Source organism: Pituophis catenifer, unplaced genomic scaffold (genome assembly GCF_029215685.1).
Source record: "Pituophis catenifer annectens isolate HBS135680 unplaced genomic scaffold, rPitCat1.0.hap2 SCAF_43, whole genome shotgun sequence".
Classification (NCBI taxonomy): Eukaryota; Metazoa; Chordata; class Lepidosauria; order Squamata; family Colubridae; genus Pituophis; species Pituophis catenifer.
The window spans coordinates 72,090-91,992 of record NW_027256923.1 but is presented as its reverse complement, the minus strand read 5'-3'; the positions used below and the strand labels follow the sequence as shown (position 1 = coordinate 91,992).

The 19,903-nt window shown below is 44.5% G+C and overlaps 1 protein-coding gene across 1 annotated transcript in view; it reads right to left on the bottom strand.

The window, feature by feature from the left end:
* RBM19 (RNA binding motif protein 19) overlaps positions 1-19,903 on the bottom strand; it is an 84,596-nt gene that overhangs the window by 10,147 nt on the left and 54,546 nt on the right. Inside the window, exons 23-24 of the mRNA XM_070956501.1 lie at positions 16,163-16,283; positions 2,034-2,148 (exon numbers count right to left, since the gene is read on the bottom strand). Coding sequence (XP_070812602.1) covers positions 2,057-2,148; positions 16,163-16,283 — 213 coding nt within the window. The 3' untranslated portion in view covers positions 2,034-2,056. The remainder of the gene's footprint in view (positions 1-2,033; positions 2,149-16,162; positions 16,284-19,903) is intronic.

The following is a 19,903-nucleotide window of genomic DNA, read 5'->3' as shown; positions in this document are numbered from 1 at the left end:
AGCCGAAGAGCCAGCGCTGTCCAAAGACGTCTCCGTGGTCATGTGGCCGGCATGACTCAACGCCAAAGGCGCACGGAACGCTGTTTCCTTCCCACCAATCCATCTTCTGTTGATTGTTCTCCCTGTCAGGAAATTTCTCCTTATTTCCAGGTTGAATCTCTCCTTGGTCAGTTTCCATCCATTATTCCTTGTCTGACTTTGGGGTGCCTTGGAAAATAGCTTGACCCCCTCCTCTCTATGGCAGCCCCCCAAATATTGGAAGACTGCTATCATGTCTCCCCTGGTCTCTTCTCTTCTAGACTAGCCATGCCCAGTTCCTGCAACCGTTCATCGTATGTTTTAGTCTCCAGATCTTTGATCATCTTCGATAGATTCAGATTAACAGAGTGGGAAGGGACCTTGGAGGTCATCTAGTCCAACCCCCTACCCAAGCAGGAGACCCCCACACCATTTCTGACAGATGGCCGTCCAGTCTCTTCTTGAAAGCCTCCAGGGATGAAGCTCCCACAACTTCCGAAGGCAACTTCTGTTCCTTCGGTTGATTGTTCTCATTGTCAGGAAATCTCTCCTTATTTCCAGGTTGAATCTCTCCTTGATCAAAATACTATCATCCCCGCTTCAAAGTCCCACCGCCCTAAAATAAATATCTGAAGATTTGGCCAGGAATCTTGAAGCTTCTCAATCCACTATTCAAAGGTGGGAAGGGCTGCAAAAAAAAATTTTTTTTGAACTGTATTTTCTTCTCCTTTGACTCCTAAAGATTCCGAATGGTTCGCGTCGTTACTCCCAAATCCTGAAGGATTGAAGTGAAGGCTTGGCATGCTAACCCTACGCGTTCTTGCCCTTCTCTTCATCTGTGACTTCCCAGGGAGTTAGGGGTCTTCCTCCTACAAGCACCTCTGCTGGAATTTAGCTGCTGCTTTAGCTGGGATTAACTCTGGCTGCCCTCTTTTGTCCTCTACCCCATTCATGCTGAGAATGGACCCCGAGGCGCTGGGAAAGGATGGCCTTCCGCAGGGATAAATGGATACCACTGGATCTTGGGTTTACTGCAGAAACACTGTGGGAAATAGTTATTTAATCTGTTGAGGATTAACCTGGGAAAAAAATCTGCCTGGTCTCCTACAGAGCCAAGAAGGAGGCAGGTGTGTCAGAGGAGCTATCCGCCACCTGTACAGGAAATCTTCATCTTACGGCCACATTTGAGTCCAAAACTTCCATTGCTAAGCGAGACAGGTTTTTAACACCTTTCTTGGCACAGTTGTTAAGTTAGTAACACGGTGGTAAAATGAATCGGGCTTCCTCCCTTTGACTTGGCTTGTCAGAAGATAGCAAAAAGGGATCATGTGACATTACAACCATAAATACGGGAGGAGGAGGCAGAAGAAGAAAGGAGGAGGAGGAGGAGGAAGAGAGGAAGAGGAGGAGGAATAGAATAGGATAGAGTTGGAAGGGACCTTGGAGATCTTCTAGTCCAACCCCTTGTTTAGGCAGGAAACCCTACACCACTTCAGACAAATGGTTTATCCAACATCTTCTTTAAAAACTTCCAGTGTTGGAGCCATTCACAACTTCTGGAGGCAAGTCGTTCCGTGGATTAATTCTTCTAGCTGTCAGGGAATTTCTCCTTAGAGCTAATGAGAAGTTGCTTCTCTCCTTGATTAGTTTCCATCCATTGCTTCGAGGAGGAGGAGGAGGAAGAAGGAGAGGAGGAGAAGGAGGAGGAGGAAGGAGAAGAAGAAGAAGAGGGAGAAGGAGAGGAAGAAGGAGGAGAAGGAGGACGAGAAGAAAAAGAGGAAGAAGGAGGAGAAGAGGAAGGGGAAGAGGAAGAAGAAGAGGAGGAGAAGGAGGAGGAGAAGAAGGGGAAGAGGAAGAAGAAGAGGAGGAGGAAGGGAGGAGGAGGAGGAGAAGAAGAAGAGGGGGGAGAAGGAGGAGGAGGAGGAGGAGAGATCTCCTGTAAGGAGATCAACTGTGGTGGTGAGGACTAAGGGAAGATCTCAGTCAATTCTTTAGAAACGGAATACTTAACATACCTTTAGGTTTCGAAGTGACGATTCTAGCTATTCTCCTCATTGTCTCCTTCATCATCCTCGAGCTTCTCCAAGATTTCTTCTAAAATGGCTGTCCGCTGTTTCTTGACAGGGGGATCTGGGTAAGAGGAAGTGACACTGATGAGTGGAAGTGGCAGAGTACCAATTTTTCTGTCCCCTTAGTCAATTGATCCCAAAACTGTTATATTGGAGACATGCCCTAGGCAGATAGCCTTCTATTCTATTCTCTTCTCCTTCCTTCTTCCTCCTCCTTCTCCTTCTCTTCTAATTCTCTTCTCCTTCCCTCTTCTCTTCTCTTCCTATTCTCTTCTCTTCTCCTTCCCTCTTCCTCCTTCTCTTCTCCTTCCCTCTTCCTCCTTCTCCTCTCTTCTCTTCTCCTTCTCCTTCTCCTTCTCCTTCTCCTTCTCCTTCCTATCCTATCCTATCCTATCCTATCCTATCCTATCCTATCCTATCCTATCCGCCGCAATTCACTTAACAACAGTGGCAAGAAAGGTTGTAAAATGGGGGCAAAACTCACTGAATGACCATCTCGCTTAGCGACGGAACTTTCGGACTCAATTGTGGTCATAAATCAAGGATGATCTGTATAGCACTCTGTAACTGCCCCGGCTTTTTTTTTTCTTTTTTTTAAAAAAAGTCACAAGCGAATTGTGGGAGACGGTGGAGCTCATCCTTCCTCTGATATAATCTTCTTTTTCTTCCTTTTCCCTCGTTTCTCTCTCTCTCTCTCCATGTGGAGAACAGCTGTTCAAATCCCAATCTTTTCCCCATCAAAACGCCCGTCTCTCCGACAAACAAATAAATGTACTTTTTTGTTTTTTTTTCCTCCCAAGGACTCGGGAAAAAAAAAAGGGTGTAAAATAAACAGACAGAACAAGCTGCTGCATTTTCTCCCAACATTACAGCTGCTTTCCCCAGATAAACAGCAAGTAAATGTCAGAAAAACATCAATATAAGGGAAATTAACCTGACAAGAGGCGGACACCCCTTCCCCAAATCCTTGCGCTTTTTCCATTCCCAACCAAACGCTTCTCCATTTGGGGAGTTCCCTCCCCTTCTTCCAAACACCAATGATTTTATTTTTCAATTAATTCCTTGACAGGAAGCCAGGATGGTGGGACTGTGTTTTTAACAATTGTCGAGGGAGGCAGAAAGGGGGGGGGAATAAGGGGGAGGGGGAAAAAGCCTGGAACAATTTTAATCTCCCCCCCCGCCCCCACTTCCACATATAGCTTCATCAGTTGAGATACAGAGTCAGAACTTTAGAGAGGAAGCAAGCTACATTTTTGGGAGGCCTGCGCCGAGTTCAGAAGACGGTCGGTTCCATCTTTTATTTAATATTTCAAGAATAATCTCTAGGCGCCTCTTATTTATTGGTATGAACTATATTTTTTTTTAAACAAACTACCTATATCCAACACAATGTCCTCCTTCTGTTTTTCCCGCTCCTATGCGAGGTCAGGTGGGGTGAGAGAGAGAGAGAGTGACTGGGCCAAGGTTGCCCAGCTAGCTTTCATAGCTAATGTGGGACTAGAACTCACTGTCTCCTTGTGATCGGGACAAAGGTATCCAGCTGGTTTTCATGGGTAAGGTGGGACTAGAACTCACAGTCTCCTGGTGATTGGCTCAAAGTCACCCAGCTGGCTTTCATGCCTAAAACGGGACTAGAACTCACTGTCTCCTGCTGATTGGCCCAAAGTCACCCAACTGGCTTTTTGTGCCAAAAGTAAGACTAGAACTCACCGTCTCCTGGTGATTGGCTCAAAGTCACCCAACTGGCTTTTTGTGCCAAAGGTAAGACTAGAACTCACCGTCTCCTGGTAATTGGTTCAAAGTCACCCAACTGGCTTTTTGTGCCGAAGGTAAGACTAGAACTCACCGTCTCCTGGTGATTGGGCCAAAGTCACCCAACTGGCTTTTTGTGCCAAAAGTAAGACTAGAACTCACCGTCTCCTGGTGATTGGGCCAAAGTCACCCAACTGGCTTTTTGTGCCAAAAGTATGACTAGAACTCACCGTCTCCTGGTGATTGGGCCAAAGTCACCCAAATGGCTTTTTGTGCCAAAAGTTAAGACTAGAACTCACCGTCTCCTGGTGATTGGGTCAAAGTCACCCAACTGGCTTTCTGTGCCAAAAGTAAGACTAGAACTCACCGTCTCCTGGTGATTGGCCCAAAGTCACCCAACTGGCTTTTTGTGCCAAAGGTAAGACTAGAACTCACCATCTCCTGGTGATTGGCTCAAAGTCACCCAACTGGCTTTTTGTGCCAAAGGTAAGACTAGAACTCACCATCTCCTGGTAATTGGCCCAAAGTCACCCAACCGATTTTCATTGGCTAAAGTGGAACTTGAGCTCACAGTCTCCAACTTTCGAGCCTGGTGCCTTAACCACTAGACCACACACACTCTCTCTCTCTTCTATCCTTCCTCCCTTAAAGAGTAAAATTGTTCTTAGCTAAACTAGAGACAAAAGCATATTTAGCAGAAACATCCTGCTGTCGTAAAGCTGCATTTTTTTCCTCATCAGAGAACATCTGTAACTCAGCGTTGAACTGTAGGATCCTTGGTGTTCTCTGAGCTTGGCTGTTTTCTTCCCAACATTTCATTGCTAAGCCCTGATGATCTTACCTAGTACGGTGGTGAAATGTTTGCAAGAAAACAGCCAGCCTCTAAGAGCACCAAGCACCCCGCAGTTAATATCTACTCTACAAGTGGTTTTCGGGTTGGGTTCACAAAACGCATCGAGTCAAACAAAAAAAAAAAAATAGTAGTAAAAAAAAATGCTAAAAAAGTAAAAAAAAAAAAAGTTCCGACGATTGCACGTCGCTCAGCCGATCATCGGAACTTTTTTTTTTTTTACACTTTTTACTCCGAACCGGTAGCATTTCTTTTTTTTTTTTTTAAAGTTTATTTATAAATTTTATTATATTTCATTACAGTACAATACAAATAAAATCGGTTAGACAGTAGTATTTTCTATACAGATTAAATTCATTCTTTTGTTAAAGTGCCTCCTTATTTACTTATTCGATCTAATGTTTACACTATCTCTTATCTTTCCCTTATTCAATTATCCATCCATCTATACCACGCCGTAAAGTATTCCGAATCCTCTTTCTCATTTAACTCTAGCGCGTTAGTTTACTCATCTCGGCACACTCTAAAACTTTCTGGGTTATGTGTTCCTTGTCACTGCGTTTTTGTATTTACCAGATGAGCTCTTAATTTTGAACTTTCAGACTTACCGTAGCTTGCCAAGTTCTTATCTCTAAGCTAACTGCGCATGTCCACATTCTTTCACTTTCTTCTCTCTTTCTTTGTTCTCCGGCCAGGAGAGGTGGCCGGGAAAGCGTTGCCAAGATGTAATTAATTAGCTAGTAAGATGTTTTATTTTCTTTATAACAAACAAATGAGGTTTTCTTAGAAAACATATCTTCGGGTTTATTTTCTTAACGTATACTTCAAGGAAAGGTCACGATCCATTCTCTAAATCAAGGTGCAATTACCCAAAAGCAGAATGGGATTAATTGTCACCCTGACATTCCTCTGGTGGCGTCTCCTTTCCTTTCCAGTGTTGTGTGTAAACTATTCTTGCTGCTGTGGTGATGTGTACAATTAAATACCTCTTTTTTTTTTTCATATTTTCTCTTTAGTACTCCCAGGAGAAAGGTTTCGGGCACCACTTCAACTTTTTCTTTAATTATTTCTTGTAGCCAATTTTTAATTTTTTTTTCCAGTACCTCATCGCTTCGGGACAAGGCCACCACATATGAAAGAAGGTACCCGGTGGTATCCACATTTCCAACATTTGGGACTTATGTTTGGGTATATTTTGGCTAGTCTTGCATGCCATCTATATAGCATTTTGTATTGATTTTCCTTAAATGATGCTGCTTTAGTTAATTTGTAGTTTCTATTCCAAATCATCTCCCATTCATCCAAATTTATGTTGTGTCCAATATTTTTCCCCCACGCTATCATTGGCCGAACCAATAGCACTTCAGCCCTGCCCTCGATCCTTCTGCAAAACTTTTAGCTTAGGTCAACAAAAGGATTTTTATACAGATGCAGGGTGGGGTGGAGAGGAGAAAGTCTTGATTGCTTTCCTGGTAGCTTTTCTTTTTTCTTTTTTTGCACTTTTCTCTAACCCTTGCTTAGTTTCTTTTTTCTTAGCAATTACTGGAGCCAGAAAGAGGAAGGGAAGGGTAGGGATAGGAAAGAAGAAAAAAAAAAAAAGTGGGGGGGAGAGAATGCTGACACAACTTTACGGTCGCAGAAGTGAAGGTTTCAAGAATCCAATAATGTACCACTAAGCGAAATAACACAAGGCAGGAATTGGGTGAGTGCAGCTCCCTGAATGCATCAGCCAGGGCTGGCTCGATTCGGAGTCAGGAAAAGCACCCGCAGAATTTCCGCTAATTTCACTTAGGAATACTCTTAAATTATTGCATTTTATTCCAATTTCATTTTAGACTGTATTTTATTTTATTTTATTTTATTTTATTTTATTTTATTTTATTTTATTTTATTTTATTATTTTATTATTTTATTATTCATTCATTCATTCATTCATTCATTCATTTATTGGTTCGATTTATATGCCGCCCTTCTCCTGGAGACTCAGGGCGGCTTACAATGCGTTAAGCAATAGCCTTCATACTTTTGTATATACCTGCTTAGTAGGGCTTTTTGGCCCCCCCTGAGCGGTGTTCTATTTTATACAAAGTCAGCTTATTGCCCCCACAATCCGGGTCCTCATTTTACCTACCTCGGAAGGATGGAAGGCTGAGTCAACCTTGAGCCTGGTGAGATTCGAACTTGCAGTAATTGCAGGCAGCTGGTGCTACTTTTTTTTTTTTTAATTTGATGTATATGCCGCCCTTCTCCAGAGACTCAGGGCGGCTTACAATGCGCTCAGCAATAGCCTTCATCCTTTTGTATATTTATACAAAGTCAGCTTATTGCCCCCACAAACTGGGTCCTCAATTTACCTACCTTAGAAAGGATGGAAGGCTGAGTCAACCTTGAGCCTTGGCGAGATTCGAACTTACTTTAATTGCAGACAGCTGGTGTTAAATTGCAGTGCCTTGTCTGCAGAGCTATCCAGGCTCTTCACACTTCACATCTTTTTTACATCATGGCGACCAAAACTGGATGCCGTATTCCAAGTGTGGCCTTATTACCAAGGCCTTATAAAGTGGTATTAACACTTCACGTGATCTTGATTCTATCCTTCTGTTTATGCAGCCCAGAACTGTGTTGGCTTTTTTGGCAGCTGCTGCACACGGCTGGCTCCTATTTAAATGGTTGTCCACTAGGACGACCATTTTATGTGATAATTGCGTTTTGTGTATGAAATTGCCACAAGCTGGCTTGGATCACACCCGGGTTTGATTGTATATTGTACAGAAGGGTGTCTTTGAAGGCAGAAGAAACGTTAAAAAAATAATAATAATGCTCGTTTCTAGAGAAGATTCTGTGGCTTCGCGTCTCGGCTTTGCTCACGATCCGCGGCTCGCCTCGACCAGCTCGTCGTTTTATTTCCGTTGTTTTTATTAAGATTTATATAGCCAGCCACCTCCCGTACGTGACTCTAGGCAGCTTAGAATTAAGTAGATGAAGCAGATAAAATGCATCAGATAAAAATAAAAACATAAGAGCGGCCCGCGCGTTTTCGCTCTTCTTTCGCGACTGCAATTTTTCCCTCATTGGATTCTCAGGGCCCTGGCTCGTGCGAACGGAATTGGATGGGGAAGAAAAGAGGAATGTTCTATAGAGATATTAAGCGCTGGGTTCACACAATACATCGGCAGGAGCTAAGGCCGAGTTGCGTTTAGTGTGTTTTACAAACTCGCCCGCTGGGTAAATCATGTCCTGGCATGGTGCCATAAGATGGTTTACTGGGGGGATTCGGTATGTCATGTAAATATAGAATTGGGCAAACTTTATTTGGGTTTAACAGAATAACAAGAATAGAATAGAATAACAGAGTAGGAAGGGACCTTGGAGGTCTTCCAGTTCAACCCCCTGCTTAGGGAGGTAACCCTACACCACTTCAGATAAATGGTTATTCAACATCTTCTTAAAATCCTCAATTAAATGGAGCATTCACAACATCTGGAGGCAAGTTGTTCCACTGATTGATTGTTCTCACTGCCAGGAAATTTCTCCTTATTTCTAAGTTGCTTCTCTCCTTGATTTTTTTTTTTTTTAATTTGATTTATATGCCGCCCTTCTCCGAAGACTCAGGGCAGCTTACAATGTGCTCAGCAATAGCCTTCATCCTTTTGTATATTTTATACAAAGTCAGCTTATTGCCCCCACAAACTGGGTCCTCATTTCACCTACCTTAGAAAGGATGGAAGGCTGAGTCAACCTTGAGCCTTGGCGAGATTCGAACCCTGCAGTAATTGCAGGCAGCTGGTCTTAATAAGCTTAATAACAGGGTGCCTTAAACCCCTGTACTACCAAGGCTCTTGGTGATTAGTTTCCACCCATTGCTTCTTGTCCTGCCTTCAGGTGCTTTGGAGGATAATGTCAACTTGCAAAGCTTTCAAGTTGCCATGAGCAGGAGGGAGGGAGAATTGATAAAGCTGACTGACTAACTGAAGTTACATTCCATACATGCTTCCTGACCGCAATCAGAAGGAGGGTGTTAGGTTTCACAGCCAGCCAAAGTGGTTAATTGGAGAATGCGATTTGTGACATGGCCAGGGAGGAGGGGAGAGACAGGGTCATAGGGGAACGTGAATCCACGTGGGATTAGTTCTAACTGCATCCGAATAATGCCGAAATGGTGCTCCTAATAAATGACTGTATTTCTTTTGAAGTTTGGCTCATGAATTAATTAGGGCATCTTTCGGAAACTTCACAGATAACAAGAGTTGCAAGGGTCCTTGGAGGTCTTCTAGTCCACCCCCCTGCACAAGCCGGAGACCCTATAGCATCCCAGACAAGTGGCCGTCCAGTCTCTTTTTAAACGCCTCCAGAGATGGAGCATTCACAACATCTGGAGGCAAGCTGTCCCACTGGTTGATTGTTCCCACTGTTAAGAAATTTCTCTTTTAGTTCTAGGTCGATTCTCTCCTTGATCAGTTTCCAACCCGTTGTTTCTTGTCTGGTGCTTTGGAAAATAGCTCGAGCCCCCCTTTTGTTTGTGGCAGCCCCTCAAAGAAAAAGAGGTCAGCCTAAGGGGGGGGGGAAGGGATGGGCCGGACCAGAAGACCTCCAAAGTCCTTTCTAACTCTGTTCTTCTGTTCGACATCTTCTCCCAAGAACTGTTGCCGTTTGCAAGGAGCTTCCAAATGAATTCCGGCGCTGGAATTGGAGCCGAACGGTTTTCATAGCTCTCCATCCCTTTGCTTCCTTTTCCTTCCACCTCTTTCCTTCCCCCTCAACCACTCTCCCCCCCCCCCCACACACACACCTACACCATACGCTTCTCGGAGGATTGTTTTGGAAATATTTCCGAGAGAGTCAGTAATAATCCGGCATGCACTCCTGCCTCTCGGGAGCCGCCAGACGTGAGGAGGAAGAACCTGCTCCCAATCCAGCTAAATTACTATTGACTTGTGTTCTGCGCGCTCCACAAACATTTCACTCAGCCATCCCCAACCGTGCCGGCGATCTCCTGCCAGGGGTAACTTGAGAGGCCAGCTGCGCTGGGTTGTGTCTTCCTGCTCTTCCCCATCGATCAAAGAATTAAACTGACAGGAGGAAAATTCTCCCACCGACCGACCGACTGGGCTGAGCCTGGAATTGGAAGGGAGGAAGAGGGGGAGTGAGCTCAGAAGGCAGAGCCAGCCTGGGAAGGTCATGGGAAGCTTAATGAGGAGACCTCCTTCTCTTGCAACAACATGGAAAGGATATCAGTTGGGTTAGTAAAGCAGAATAGAATAGAATAGAATAGAATAGAATAGAATAGAATAGAATAGAATAGAATAGAATAGAATAGAATAGAATAGACTAGACTAGACTAGACTAGACTAGACTAGACTAGACTAGACTAGAATAGAATAGAATAGAATAGAATAGAATAGAATAGAATAGAATAGAATAGAATAGGACGGGGTTGGGATGGGATGGGATAGAGGAAGAGGGAAGGAGAAGAAAAGAGAATTAGAAAAGAAGGAGAAGGAGGAAGAGGGAAGGAGAACAGAATAGATGAGAGAAGAGAAGAGAATAGGAAGAGAAGAGAAGGAGGACGAGGGAAAGAGAAGAGAATTAGAAGAGAAGGGGAAGGAGAAGGAGGAAGAGGAAAGGGGAATAGAATAGAATAGAAGGAGAAGGGAAGAAAGAAGGTGAAGAGAAGAGAATAGGAAGAGAAGAGAAGGAGGACGAGGGAAAGAGAAGAGAATTAGAAGAGAAGGGGAAGGAGAAGGAGGAAGAGGAAAGGAGAATAGAATAGAATAGAAGGAGAAGGAAAGAAGGAAGGCGAAGAGAAGAGAATAGGAAGAGAAGAGAAGGAGGAAGAGGGAAGGAGAAGAGAATTAGAAGAGAAGGGGAAGGAGAATAGAATAGAAAGAGAAGGGAAGAAGGAAGGGGGGATAGAATAGAATAGAATAGAATAGAATAGAATAGAATAGAATAGAATAGAATAGAATAGAATAGAATAGAACAGAACAGAACAGAACAGAACAGAACAGAACAGAATAGAATTCCTTTGGTCTGACCTAAGCATAGTAAATCATCTGCTACAACGTCCTGTCAATGAATACTTCAGCTTCAACCACAACAACACACAAGTACACAATAGATACAAACTCAAGGTAAACCGCTCCGAACTTGATTGAAGAAAATGCGACTTCAGCAACAGAGTGGTCAATGCCTGGAATGCACTACCTGACTCTGTGCTTTCTTCCCCAAACCCCCAAAACTTTAACCTTAGACTGTCTACTGTTGACCTCGCATAAGCGCACCACTATCCCTGTCCTACTGTTCCCTTTTATTCATATCCATTTCATGTATTCATAATTATGTTTACACTTATATCTGTTATCTAATAGATGCTTGATGAAATAATAAGATAGATTAGATAGATAGATAGATAGATAGATAGATAGATAGATAGATAGATGGATAGAAAGATAGCTGGGTAGGTAGATGGATGGATGGATAGAGATGGATGGATGGATAGAAAGATAGGTAGGTAGGTAGGTAGATAGAAAGAGAGAGAGGGGGGGATAGATGGATGGATAGGTAGGTAGGTGGATAGATAGATAGATGATAGAGAGAGAGAGAGGAATAGATGGATGGATAGAAAGATAGGTAGGTAGGTAGATAGATAGATAGATAGATAGATAGATAGATAGATAGATAGATAGATGAAAGAGAGAAAGAGGGATAGATGGATGGATGGATGGATAGAAAGATAGGTAGGTAGATAGATAGATAGATAGATATAGATGAAAGAGAGAAAGAGGGATAGATGGATGGATAGAAAGATAGGTAGATAGATAGATAGATAGATAGATAGATAGATAGATAGATAGATGATAGAGAGAGGGATAGATGGATGGATGGATGGATGGATGGATAGAAAGATAGGTAGATAGATAATAGATAGATGATAGAGAGACGGATAGATGGATGGATGGATGGATAGAAAGATAGGCAGGTAGGTAGTAGGTAGGTAGGTAGATAGATAGATAGATAGATAGATAGATAGATAGATAGATGATAGAGATAGATAGATAGATAGATAGATGAAAGAGAGAAAGAGGGATAGATGGATGGATGGATGGATGGATGGATGGATAGAAAGATAGGTAGGTAGGTAGATAGATAGATAGATAGATAGATAGATAGATAGGTGGGTGGGTGGGTGGGTGGGTGGGAGGGTGGGTGGATGGATGGAAGGCAGGCAGGCAGGCAGGCAGGCACTGGGTTGATTACCCTGGGAGATCAAGGGTTTCTTATTACGCTCTCAAGATCCTGCAACCCAGCTTTGCCAAGCTGCGTTCAGCACAAAAAAAAAAAAATTGGATTTGGGGGAGGGGGGAGGGGAGATTCCTCTTTTGAAGGAGATTTGATTTAATTTCCGCCTCCAATTGACGGGGCTTAATTGAATCGGAAAGCCAAATCAAACAGACAAATTGAATCAGAGGCCTCTGAAAAGATTCAGACGCTGCCGGGCAGACCCGGCTAGCTTTTCCCCTGCGGCCTTTTCGGAAATCCAGCTCGATGCCATCGGAATGAGGTTCCTTTTTGATCCTCTCTCCGTTGGAAAAGGCTGAATCGGACCCAGTTCCTTCCCCACCCCCTCCCCCCCCCACCCCCAAACCGAATCAAGACTTCAATTTTGAAAGAGCCTTGGTAGTACAGTGGTCTAAAGCACCCTGTTATTAACACAGCTGCCTGCAATTATTGCAAGTTCGAATCCCGCCAGGCTCAAGGTTGACTCAGCCTTCCATCCTTTCTAAGGTAGGTTAAATGAGGACCCAGTTTGTGGGGGCAATAAGCTGACTTTGTATAAACATACAAAAGAATGAAGGCTATTGCTTAATGCATTGTAAGCTGCCCTGAGTCTCCGGAGAAGGGCGGCATAAAAATCAAAATTAAAAAAAAACAAAAATTGGAGTCGGTCCGATTCACACCAGTCAGGTATTCTGCTTTCTGCATTCGTTCCATCAGAAAGGACTTAAGGGACTCCTTTTTTGGGGAGGGGGGAAATGGGACAATTTGCAAGGGAAAAGCAGGATTCAACTTAATAGAATAGAATAGAATAGAATAGAATAGAATAGAATAGAATAGAATAGAGTAGAATAGAGTAGAATAGAGTAGAATAGAGTAGAATAACAGAGTTGGAAGGGACCTTGGAGGTCTTCTAGTCCAACCCCCTGCCCAGGCAGGAAACCCTACACCACTTCAGACAAATGGTTATCCAACCTCTTCTTTAAAAACTTCCAGTGTTGGAGCATTCACAACTTCTGGAGGCAAAAGTTGTTCCACTGGTTAATTGTTCTAACTGTCAGGAAGTTTCTCCTTAGTTCTAAGTTGCTTCTCTCCTTCAATGGTTCGAATCCCTAGTGTGGCATAATGGGGTGAGCTCCCGTGACTTGTCCCAGCTTCTGCCAACCTAGCAGTTCGAAAGCACGTAAAAAAATGCAAGTAGAAAAATAGGGACCACCTTTGGTGGGAAGGGAACAGCGTTCAGTGCACCTTTGGCGTTGAGTCATGCCGGCCACATGACCACAGAGACGTCTTCAGACAGCGGTGGCTCTTCGGCTTTGAAACGGGGATGAGCGCCGCCCCCTAGAGTCGGGAACGACCAGCACATATGTGCGAGGGGAACCTTTACCTTTTACCTTTTAAGGGATCTGTTTAAGAGCTTGGTTTAAAGCAGCATTTTTTAAAAGGAAAAAAGCCAAAGCAAAACTTTACAACTGCGGCAAGAAAAATGGGACAAAGCTCACTTAACAAACGTCCCGCTTAGCAACAGAAACGCTGGGCTCCATTGTGGTCGCAAGTTGAGGACTGCCTGTACTCCTCTAGTTCAGGAGGAACAATCAGTCCTGAGGTGACCAGCAACAAAATGCTAAGCTGCCAGATGAACACAGCTCTGCAAATCCCAAAAGTGTATTTTTTTTTTTTCAAGAGGCAACTGGACTTTCTGGATTTTCTTTGAAGACGTTTCGCTTCTCATCCCAAGAAGCTTCTTCAGCTCTGACTTGGATGGTGGGGAATGGAAGGATTTATACACCTTGCAGACAGCTGGTCATTTGCATCCTTTTAGAGAGTCCTTGAGGCCAGTTGGAGGTTTGTCCTCAGTAGTGCAAACTACTGAGGACAGTAGTTACTGACAGTTACTACTGACAGTAGTAACTCAGTAAACTACTGAGGACAGTAGTTTCTTGGCTAAAAGGCTCCACACCAATTTGCACTACTCAGGTGACCCTGAGGACACGGATAAACCTCCAAGTGGCCTCAACGACCCTCTAAAAGGATCCAAATCACCAGCTGTCTGCAACGGAGTATAAACCTTTCCCTTCCCCACCATCCCATCAGAACCGAAGAAGCTTCTTGGATGAGAAGCGAAACGTCTTCAAAGAAAAACCCAGAAAGTCCATTTGCCTCTTGAAAAAAGCACTTTTGGGACAACCATGACTTGGAATGACTGGGAATCTCTACAGACTTTTAGCTACACAATTTGGGATGAACCCCCTTTGAATGGTGTGGAAGTAGGAATGGATTTCCAGAGGGAAAAAATTGCAGACTACAGGAAGCAGGAGCACCACACAGGTGCTCAGCAAACTACTGAGGACAGTAGTTTCTTGGCTAAAAGGCTCCACACCAATTTGCACTACTCAGGTGACCCCGAGGACACAGATAAAACCTCTCCAAGTGGCCTCAACGTCCCTCTAAAAAGGATGCAAATGACCAGCTGTCTGCAAAGGAGTGTCAATCTTTCTCTTCCCCACCATCCAAGTCAGAGCTGAAGAAGCTCCTTGGATGAGAAGCGAAACGTCATTATGTTAAATCAGGAGTTACTAGATATTGTTATAATAGAATGTCACTTTGAAATGCATACTATAGCACAGTATAAGGGGGGTATGATAATTTTATTAGAAAGAAAGGGTCAGTATATGGAGATGGAGTAAGTGGATAGCAAAGTATGATATAATCTGTTACGAATTTGGGTTTTATTATGAAGAAGTCAAAGGGGAAGGGGGGGGTGAGGGGTAAACAGATCCCTTAAAAGGTAACCACGACCGAGACGACGGGAGAATCTCCATAGACACAGCTCTGCAAGGTAAGGATGGAGAGATGCCCGACTCTCTGGAGGAATCAGCCCCGAAGCAACAAAGGAAAACGAGAGAGGAAGCAGAAGGCAAAGCCAGTACAAACCCCATTTCCCACCCCCTTTCGCCGAAGAACGGCAAACAAAAGATTTTTTTTTTTTTTTAAAGAAAAGATACTGCTGCTGCTATTATGCTCTGGCCAATGGATTTCCCAGGCCACCGCGGCCACGAAATAATACCTGAAAGTCTGCTTCTACTGTGGGCATGCTGTTTGAAAGACCCTGTGCTTTGAAATAACACACAGCCGGAGATGGGTTCTTCCTTGTCTTCTTTGCTTTTTTCCCCCTCCGGGCTTCCAAATAGAATAACAGCCAAGAATGCTTTCTGGGCTCCAGAGGTGGGGACCGCCCCAAATGTTTGGAAAGTGGGGGAGCAGGTTGCAGGGTTAACAAAAAGGGAAAACAGGTGGGTGAAAGGGGCGAGGTAGAAAGGTACACGTAAGTCAGCTCTTCCAAACAGACTTTGTGGAAACAGGCCATTCGCTTTCTCTGTGGCCCAGCTGTGTTTTCGGGCGGGCAGGCAGGGAGAGTTTCTTTTCTGTCGCCCTCGCATCCGTGCTGTTCCTTTGAACAGGGAAGGGTTCAAGGCACTTTGCTGCCTGAAGGTAGAGACCAAGCGGTGGGGCTAAATATGGTTAGTCAATGCAAAGGTGTGGGGGTAGGAGGGAGGGAGAGAGAGGTTGGCTGGCTGGGGCCGCATTCTAAGCCAAACCTGTCTATTTCGCTGGAAGGAAGAGAGAGCAAAATGCAGATATTCCTGCAATGGTTGTAAAGGAGGAGGTGGAGGAGGAGGAGGAGGAGAAAAAGAAGAGGAAGAGGAAGAAGAGGAGGTGGAAGAGGAGGAGGAGGAGGAGAAGAAGAAGGAGAAAGAGGAGGAGGAGAAGAGGACGGGAGGAGGAGGAAGAAGAGGAGAAGGAGAAGAAGAAGAGGAGGAGGAGGAGGAAAAGAAAAGGAAGAAGAGGAGGAGGAGGAAGAGGAGGGGAGGAGGAGGAAGAAGAAGAGGAGGAGGAGGAAAAGAAGAGGAGGAGGAGGAGGAAAAGAAGAGGAGGATAAGAAGAGGAGGAGGAGGAGAAGAAAGGAGAAGAAAAAAGAGGGAAAGGAGAAAAAGGAGAGGAGAAAGGAGGAGAAAGAAAAGGAGAAGGAGAAAAAGCAGGAGTGGGGAAGAGAAGGAGTAGTAGGAGGAGAAGAAGAAGAAAAAAAAAGGAGGAAGAGGGCATCCATTTTTTTTTCTTCAAATGCCCCCAAATTGCCCCATCGCTTTCGTTCACCCCAAACAATTCAAAAACAAAACGAATAACTCAGATCAGGTACCGTGAAAATGCTCTGCCGTTTTTCTTCTCAGGGACTCTACGGTTTCCTCCGAATCCGCCCATTCCAGCACCAGCCTCCTGCCGTACAGATGGGTACTATGGCACAGGGCACCGAATGCTCTCTGCGGGGCAGGGAAAAGGAAAACAGAGTCGTCTTCAGAAAGTTTTTCAGAGAAATTTGTTTTTGAGCCAACCTTTGACTCCGGATTCTCTGCCAACGGATTAGCACCAGTTCCCAGGAAGGATCTTTTCTACACCTACCTAGAGATCTCACGAGTTGAAACTTGGATCTCTTAACACTCGAAGTTGGTGGTCTAGCACTAAGCAGGACATTATTCAGGGCCTCCTGTTTCTGATCCAAGCCTTGCCAAATAAAACCCTGATCCCTAAAACAGAGGAAGCCACCTTATTCCCATTCAGGTCTTGGCTCCGTGTAAAGAATATGCCAAGAGATATTGACAATGGTGGCTTCCTTGGAGTTCTCTGAGCTTGGTGGTTTTCTTGCAGAAGTTTCATTACCGAACTAGGTAACTGTCAGGTTTCGTTGCTATCTTAAATAAACTTCATTCTCAAACGCAAAGTCTCTAATGAATCTTTTTTCTTTATTTAAGAATAGACAAACGACGTGCCTGGACTCTGATGCAGCCAAGATTGGCACCTCCTTCCAAACCCCTCCCTTTCCGTTCTTCAACCCCAATGTCTCATTGGCCACCATCCAGATCCATCTCTTCGTCCCATGCACTTTCTTTTCACAGGAATTTCCCCCTCCCTCTGTTGCCCAAGTAACACTATCTGCTGAAGAGCCAGGAACTAGGTGAAAGTTCATCCCAGCATTAAAGCAAGTCATTCTGTAATTTCATGTCAGCGCTGAAATTTGGAACGCTGACAGTAACATCAAAACCACCAAGCTTAGAGAGAACCAAGGATCCCACATTTCAACCCTGAGTAGGAGGACGAAGAGGAAGAGGAGGAGGAGGAGGAAGAGGAAAAGGAGAAAAAGAAGAGGAGGAAGAGGAGAAGACGAAGCAGAAGCAGAAGAAGCAGAACAAGAAGAAGAGGAGGAGGAGAAGGAGGAGAAGAGGAGGAGGAGGAGGAAGAGGAAAAGGAGAAAAAGAAGAGGAAGAAGAGAGAAGACGAAGCAGAAAAAGAAGAAGAGGAGGAGGAGGAGGAGAAGAGAAGGAGGAGGAGAAGGAGAAGAAGAAGAGGAGGAGGAGGAAGAGGAAAAGGAGAAAAAGAAGAGGAAGAAGAGAGAAGACAAAGCAGAAACAGAAGAAGCAGAACAAGAAGAAGAGGAGGAGGAGGAGGATGAAGAGAAGGAGGAGGAGAAGGAGAAGAAGAAGAGGAGGAGGAGGAAGAGGAAAAGGAGAAAAAGAAGAGGAAGAAGAGAGAAGATGAAGCAGAAACAGAAGAAGCAGAACAAGAAGAGGAGGAGGAGGAGGAAGAAGAGAAGGAGGAGGAGGAGAAGGAGAAGAAGAAGAGGAGGAGGAGGAAGAGGAAAAGGAGAAGGAGAAAAAGAAGAGGGGGAGGAGGAAGAAGAAGAGAAGAAGCAGAACAAGAAGAAGAGGAGGAAGTGGAGGAGGAAGAGAAGGAGGAGGAGGAGAAGGAGAAGAAGAAGAGGAGGAGGAGGAAGAGGAAAAGGAGAAGGAGAAAAAGAAGATGATGATGATTATTATTATTATTAATGTCAGATTTGAAGAAGGAGCTTCAAGGAGTGGGCTTTTGTCCAAAGAACTGTAACACACCCGTGAAAGATTTTGCATTTGTACCACACACACTGGCCCTGATCACTGAATTAACTAGGTAATTTTTCGAGGTTTGCAAAATGCACTGAACCATCAACTAATTAAAAGGGCTGGCTTTGCCCAACATGTTTTGAGCTGCAAAGAAGAAAAGGAAAACCAAACTAAGATTCAACTTGAGCCAAGCTTGGGGTATCTCAAGGCAAGGGCTAGGGGGGTTCAGCTGACTGGTTAGGCCCGTCATGGGAACGCAGCTTCCAAGCCTTTATCTTGGCTGTTCCAGAACCACATCATTTTGGACAGAAGACGGATAGGCAGCATATAAAGTGCCTTTGTGAATGCTTTCCCATCTCCCTATCTTAAAATACCTACTTAAAACTAAATGTTGCACTTCAATCCTAACTTCAAACGAATGGTTGCAAGTCAAAGACTTCTCGTATTGTATGTTTGGGATTCACATCTTCAGAACTTTTGAGCAATGCCATATATAACGCTATATGGCCGTGATGGCAAATCTATGGTACGCGTGCCACAGGTGGCACGCGTAGCCCTATCAGTGGGCACGCGAGCTCAGCTCCAGCGCACGCTGATTTTCGGGTCTTCTGAGCCCACCGGAAGTAGGGAAATAGGCTGTTTCCTGCATCTGGAGGGCCTGGGGCGGGAGAGGAGGAAGGCCCGAAAATGGCCTCCCCCCCGGAGGTTCTCCGGAGGCCGAAAACGTCCTATTTAACAACTTACCTACGAGACCGTCTTTTGCCACCAATAGCCTCCCACCGACCAGTTCGTTCTCACAGGGAGGGACTACTCAGGGTACCGTCAGTCAAATTATGCCGACTGGCGACTTCCAGGGGGAGGGCCTTCTCTGTGGGGGCTCCAACCCTTTGGAATGAACTGCCCCCGGAGATACGGAATATCCCTGATCTCCGTGCTTTCCGCCGTGCCCTCAAGACCCTGATGTTCCAACAGGCGGGGTAAATGTGATCTAATTCTGGGTTTTATTTAATTGACCAAACTAAGTAATAATTTTAATTAGCAATTTTATGATGTTTGTGTGTCTATATTTTTCTTGACTGTACACGGCCTTGAGTCCTACGGGAAAAAGGCGGTATAGAAATATAATAAATAAATAAATAAATAAATAAATAAATAAATAAATAAATAAATAAATAAATAAATAAATAAACAAACAAACTTCAGGTTCCTGTCCCCAGCCTCTAGGGCCTCTCTAGGAGTCTGGGGAGGACGAAAACGGCCTTCCCCACCTGAACAGCCTCCGGAGGACCTCCGGGGTGTGTGTGGGGAAGGCTGTTTTTGCCCTCCCCAGACTCCTAAAGAGGCCCTGAAGCCAGGTGAGAAAGAAAAACGGGTCTACCAGGCCATCACGTGCCAGGAGTGGGGAAGCGGGTTGTGTGCGCATATGCGGAAGCAGGCCGCATAGAATTATGGGTGTGGGCATGCGCGCGTGTGACCCCTCCTGGCACGCAATGGCAAAAAGGTTAGCCATCACCGCTATATGATGAGAGCCTTGGTAGTACAGTGGTTTAATGCACCCTGTAATTAACACAGCTGCCTGCAATTTCTGCAGGTTCGAATCTTACCAGGCTCAAGGTTGACTCAGCCTTTCATCCTTTCTAAGGTAGGTGAAATGAGGACCCAGTTTGTGGGGGCAATAAGCTGACTTTGTATAAATATACAAAAGGATGAAGGCTATTGCTGAGCACATTGTAAGCCGCCCTGAGTCTCCGGAGAAGGGCGGCATATAAATCAAATTTAAAAAAAAAAAAAATATGGCAAAAATTATATATGGCTAATAAAAAAAAAATTCAGGTTCAGCACCCTGGACAGCAGCCTAACAGCTAAAGCTGCAAGGACTTATCAGGAATGTACAGATCAGCTCTCTTCACATGAAGTCAACGGTTTGCATTGTATCATTCATTACACACACACACACACACACACACACACACACACACACACACATACACACACACACCAAGCTGAGT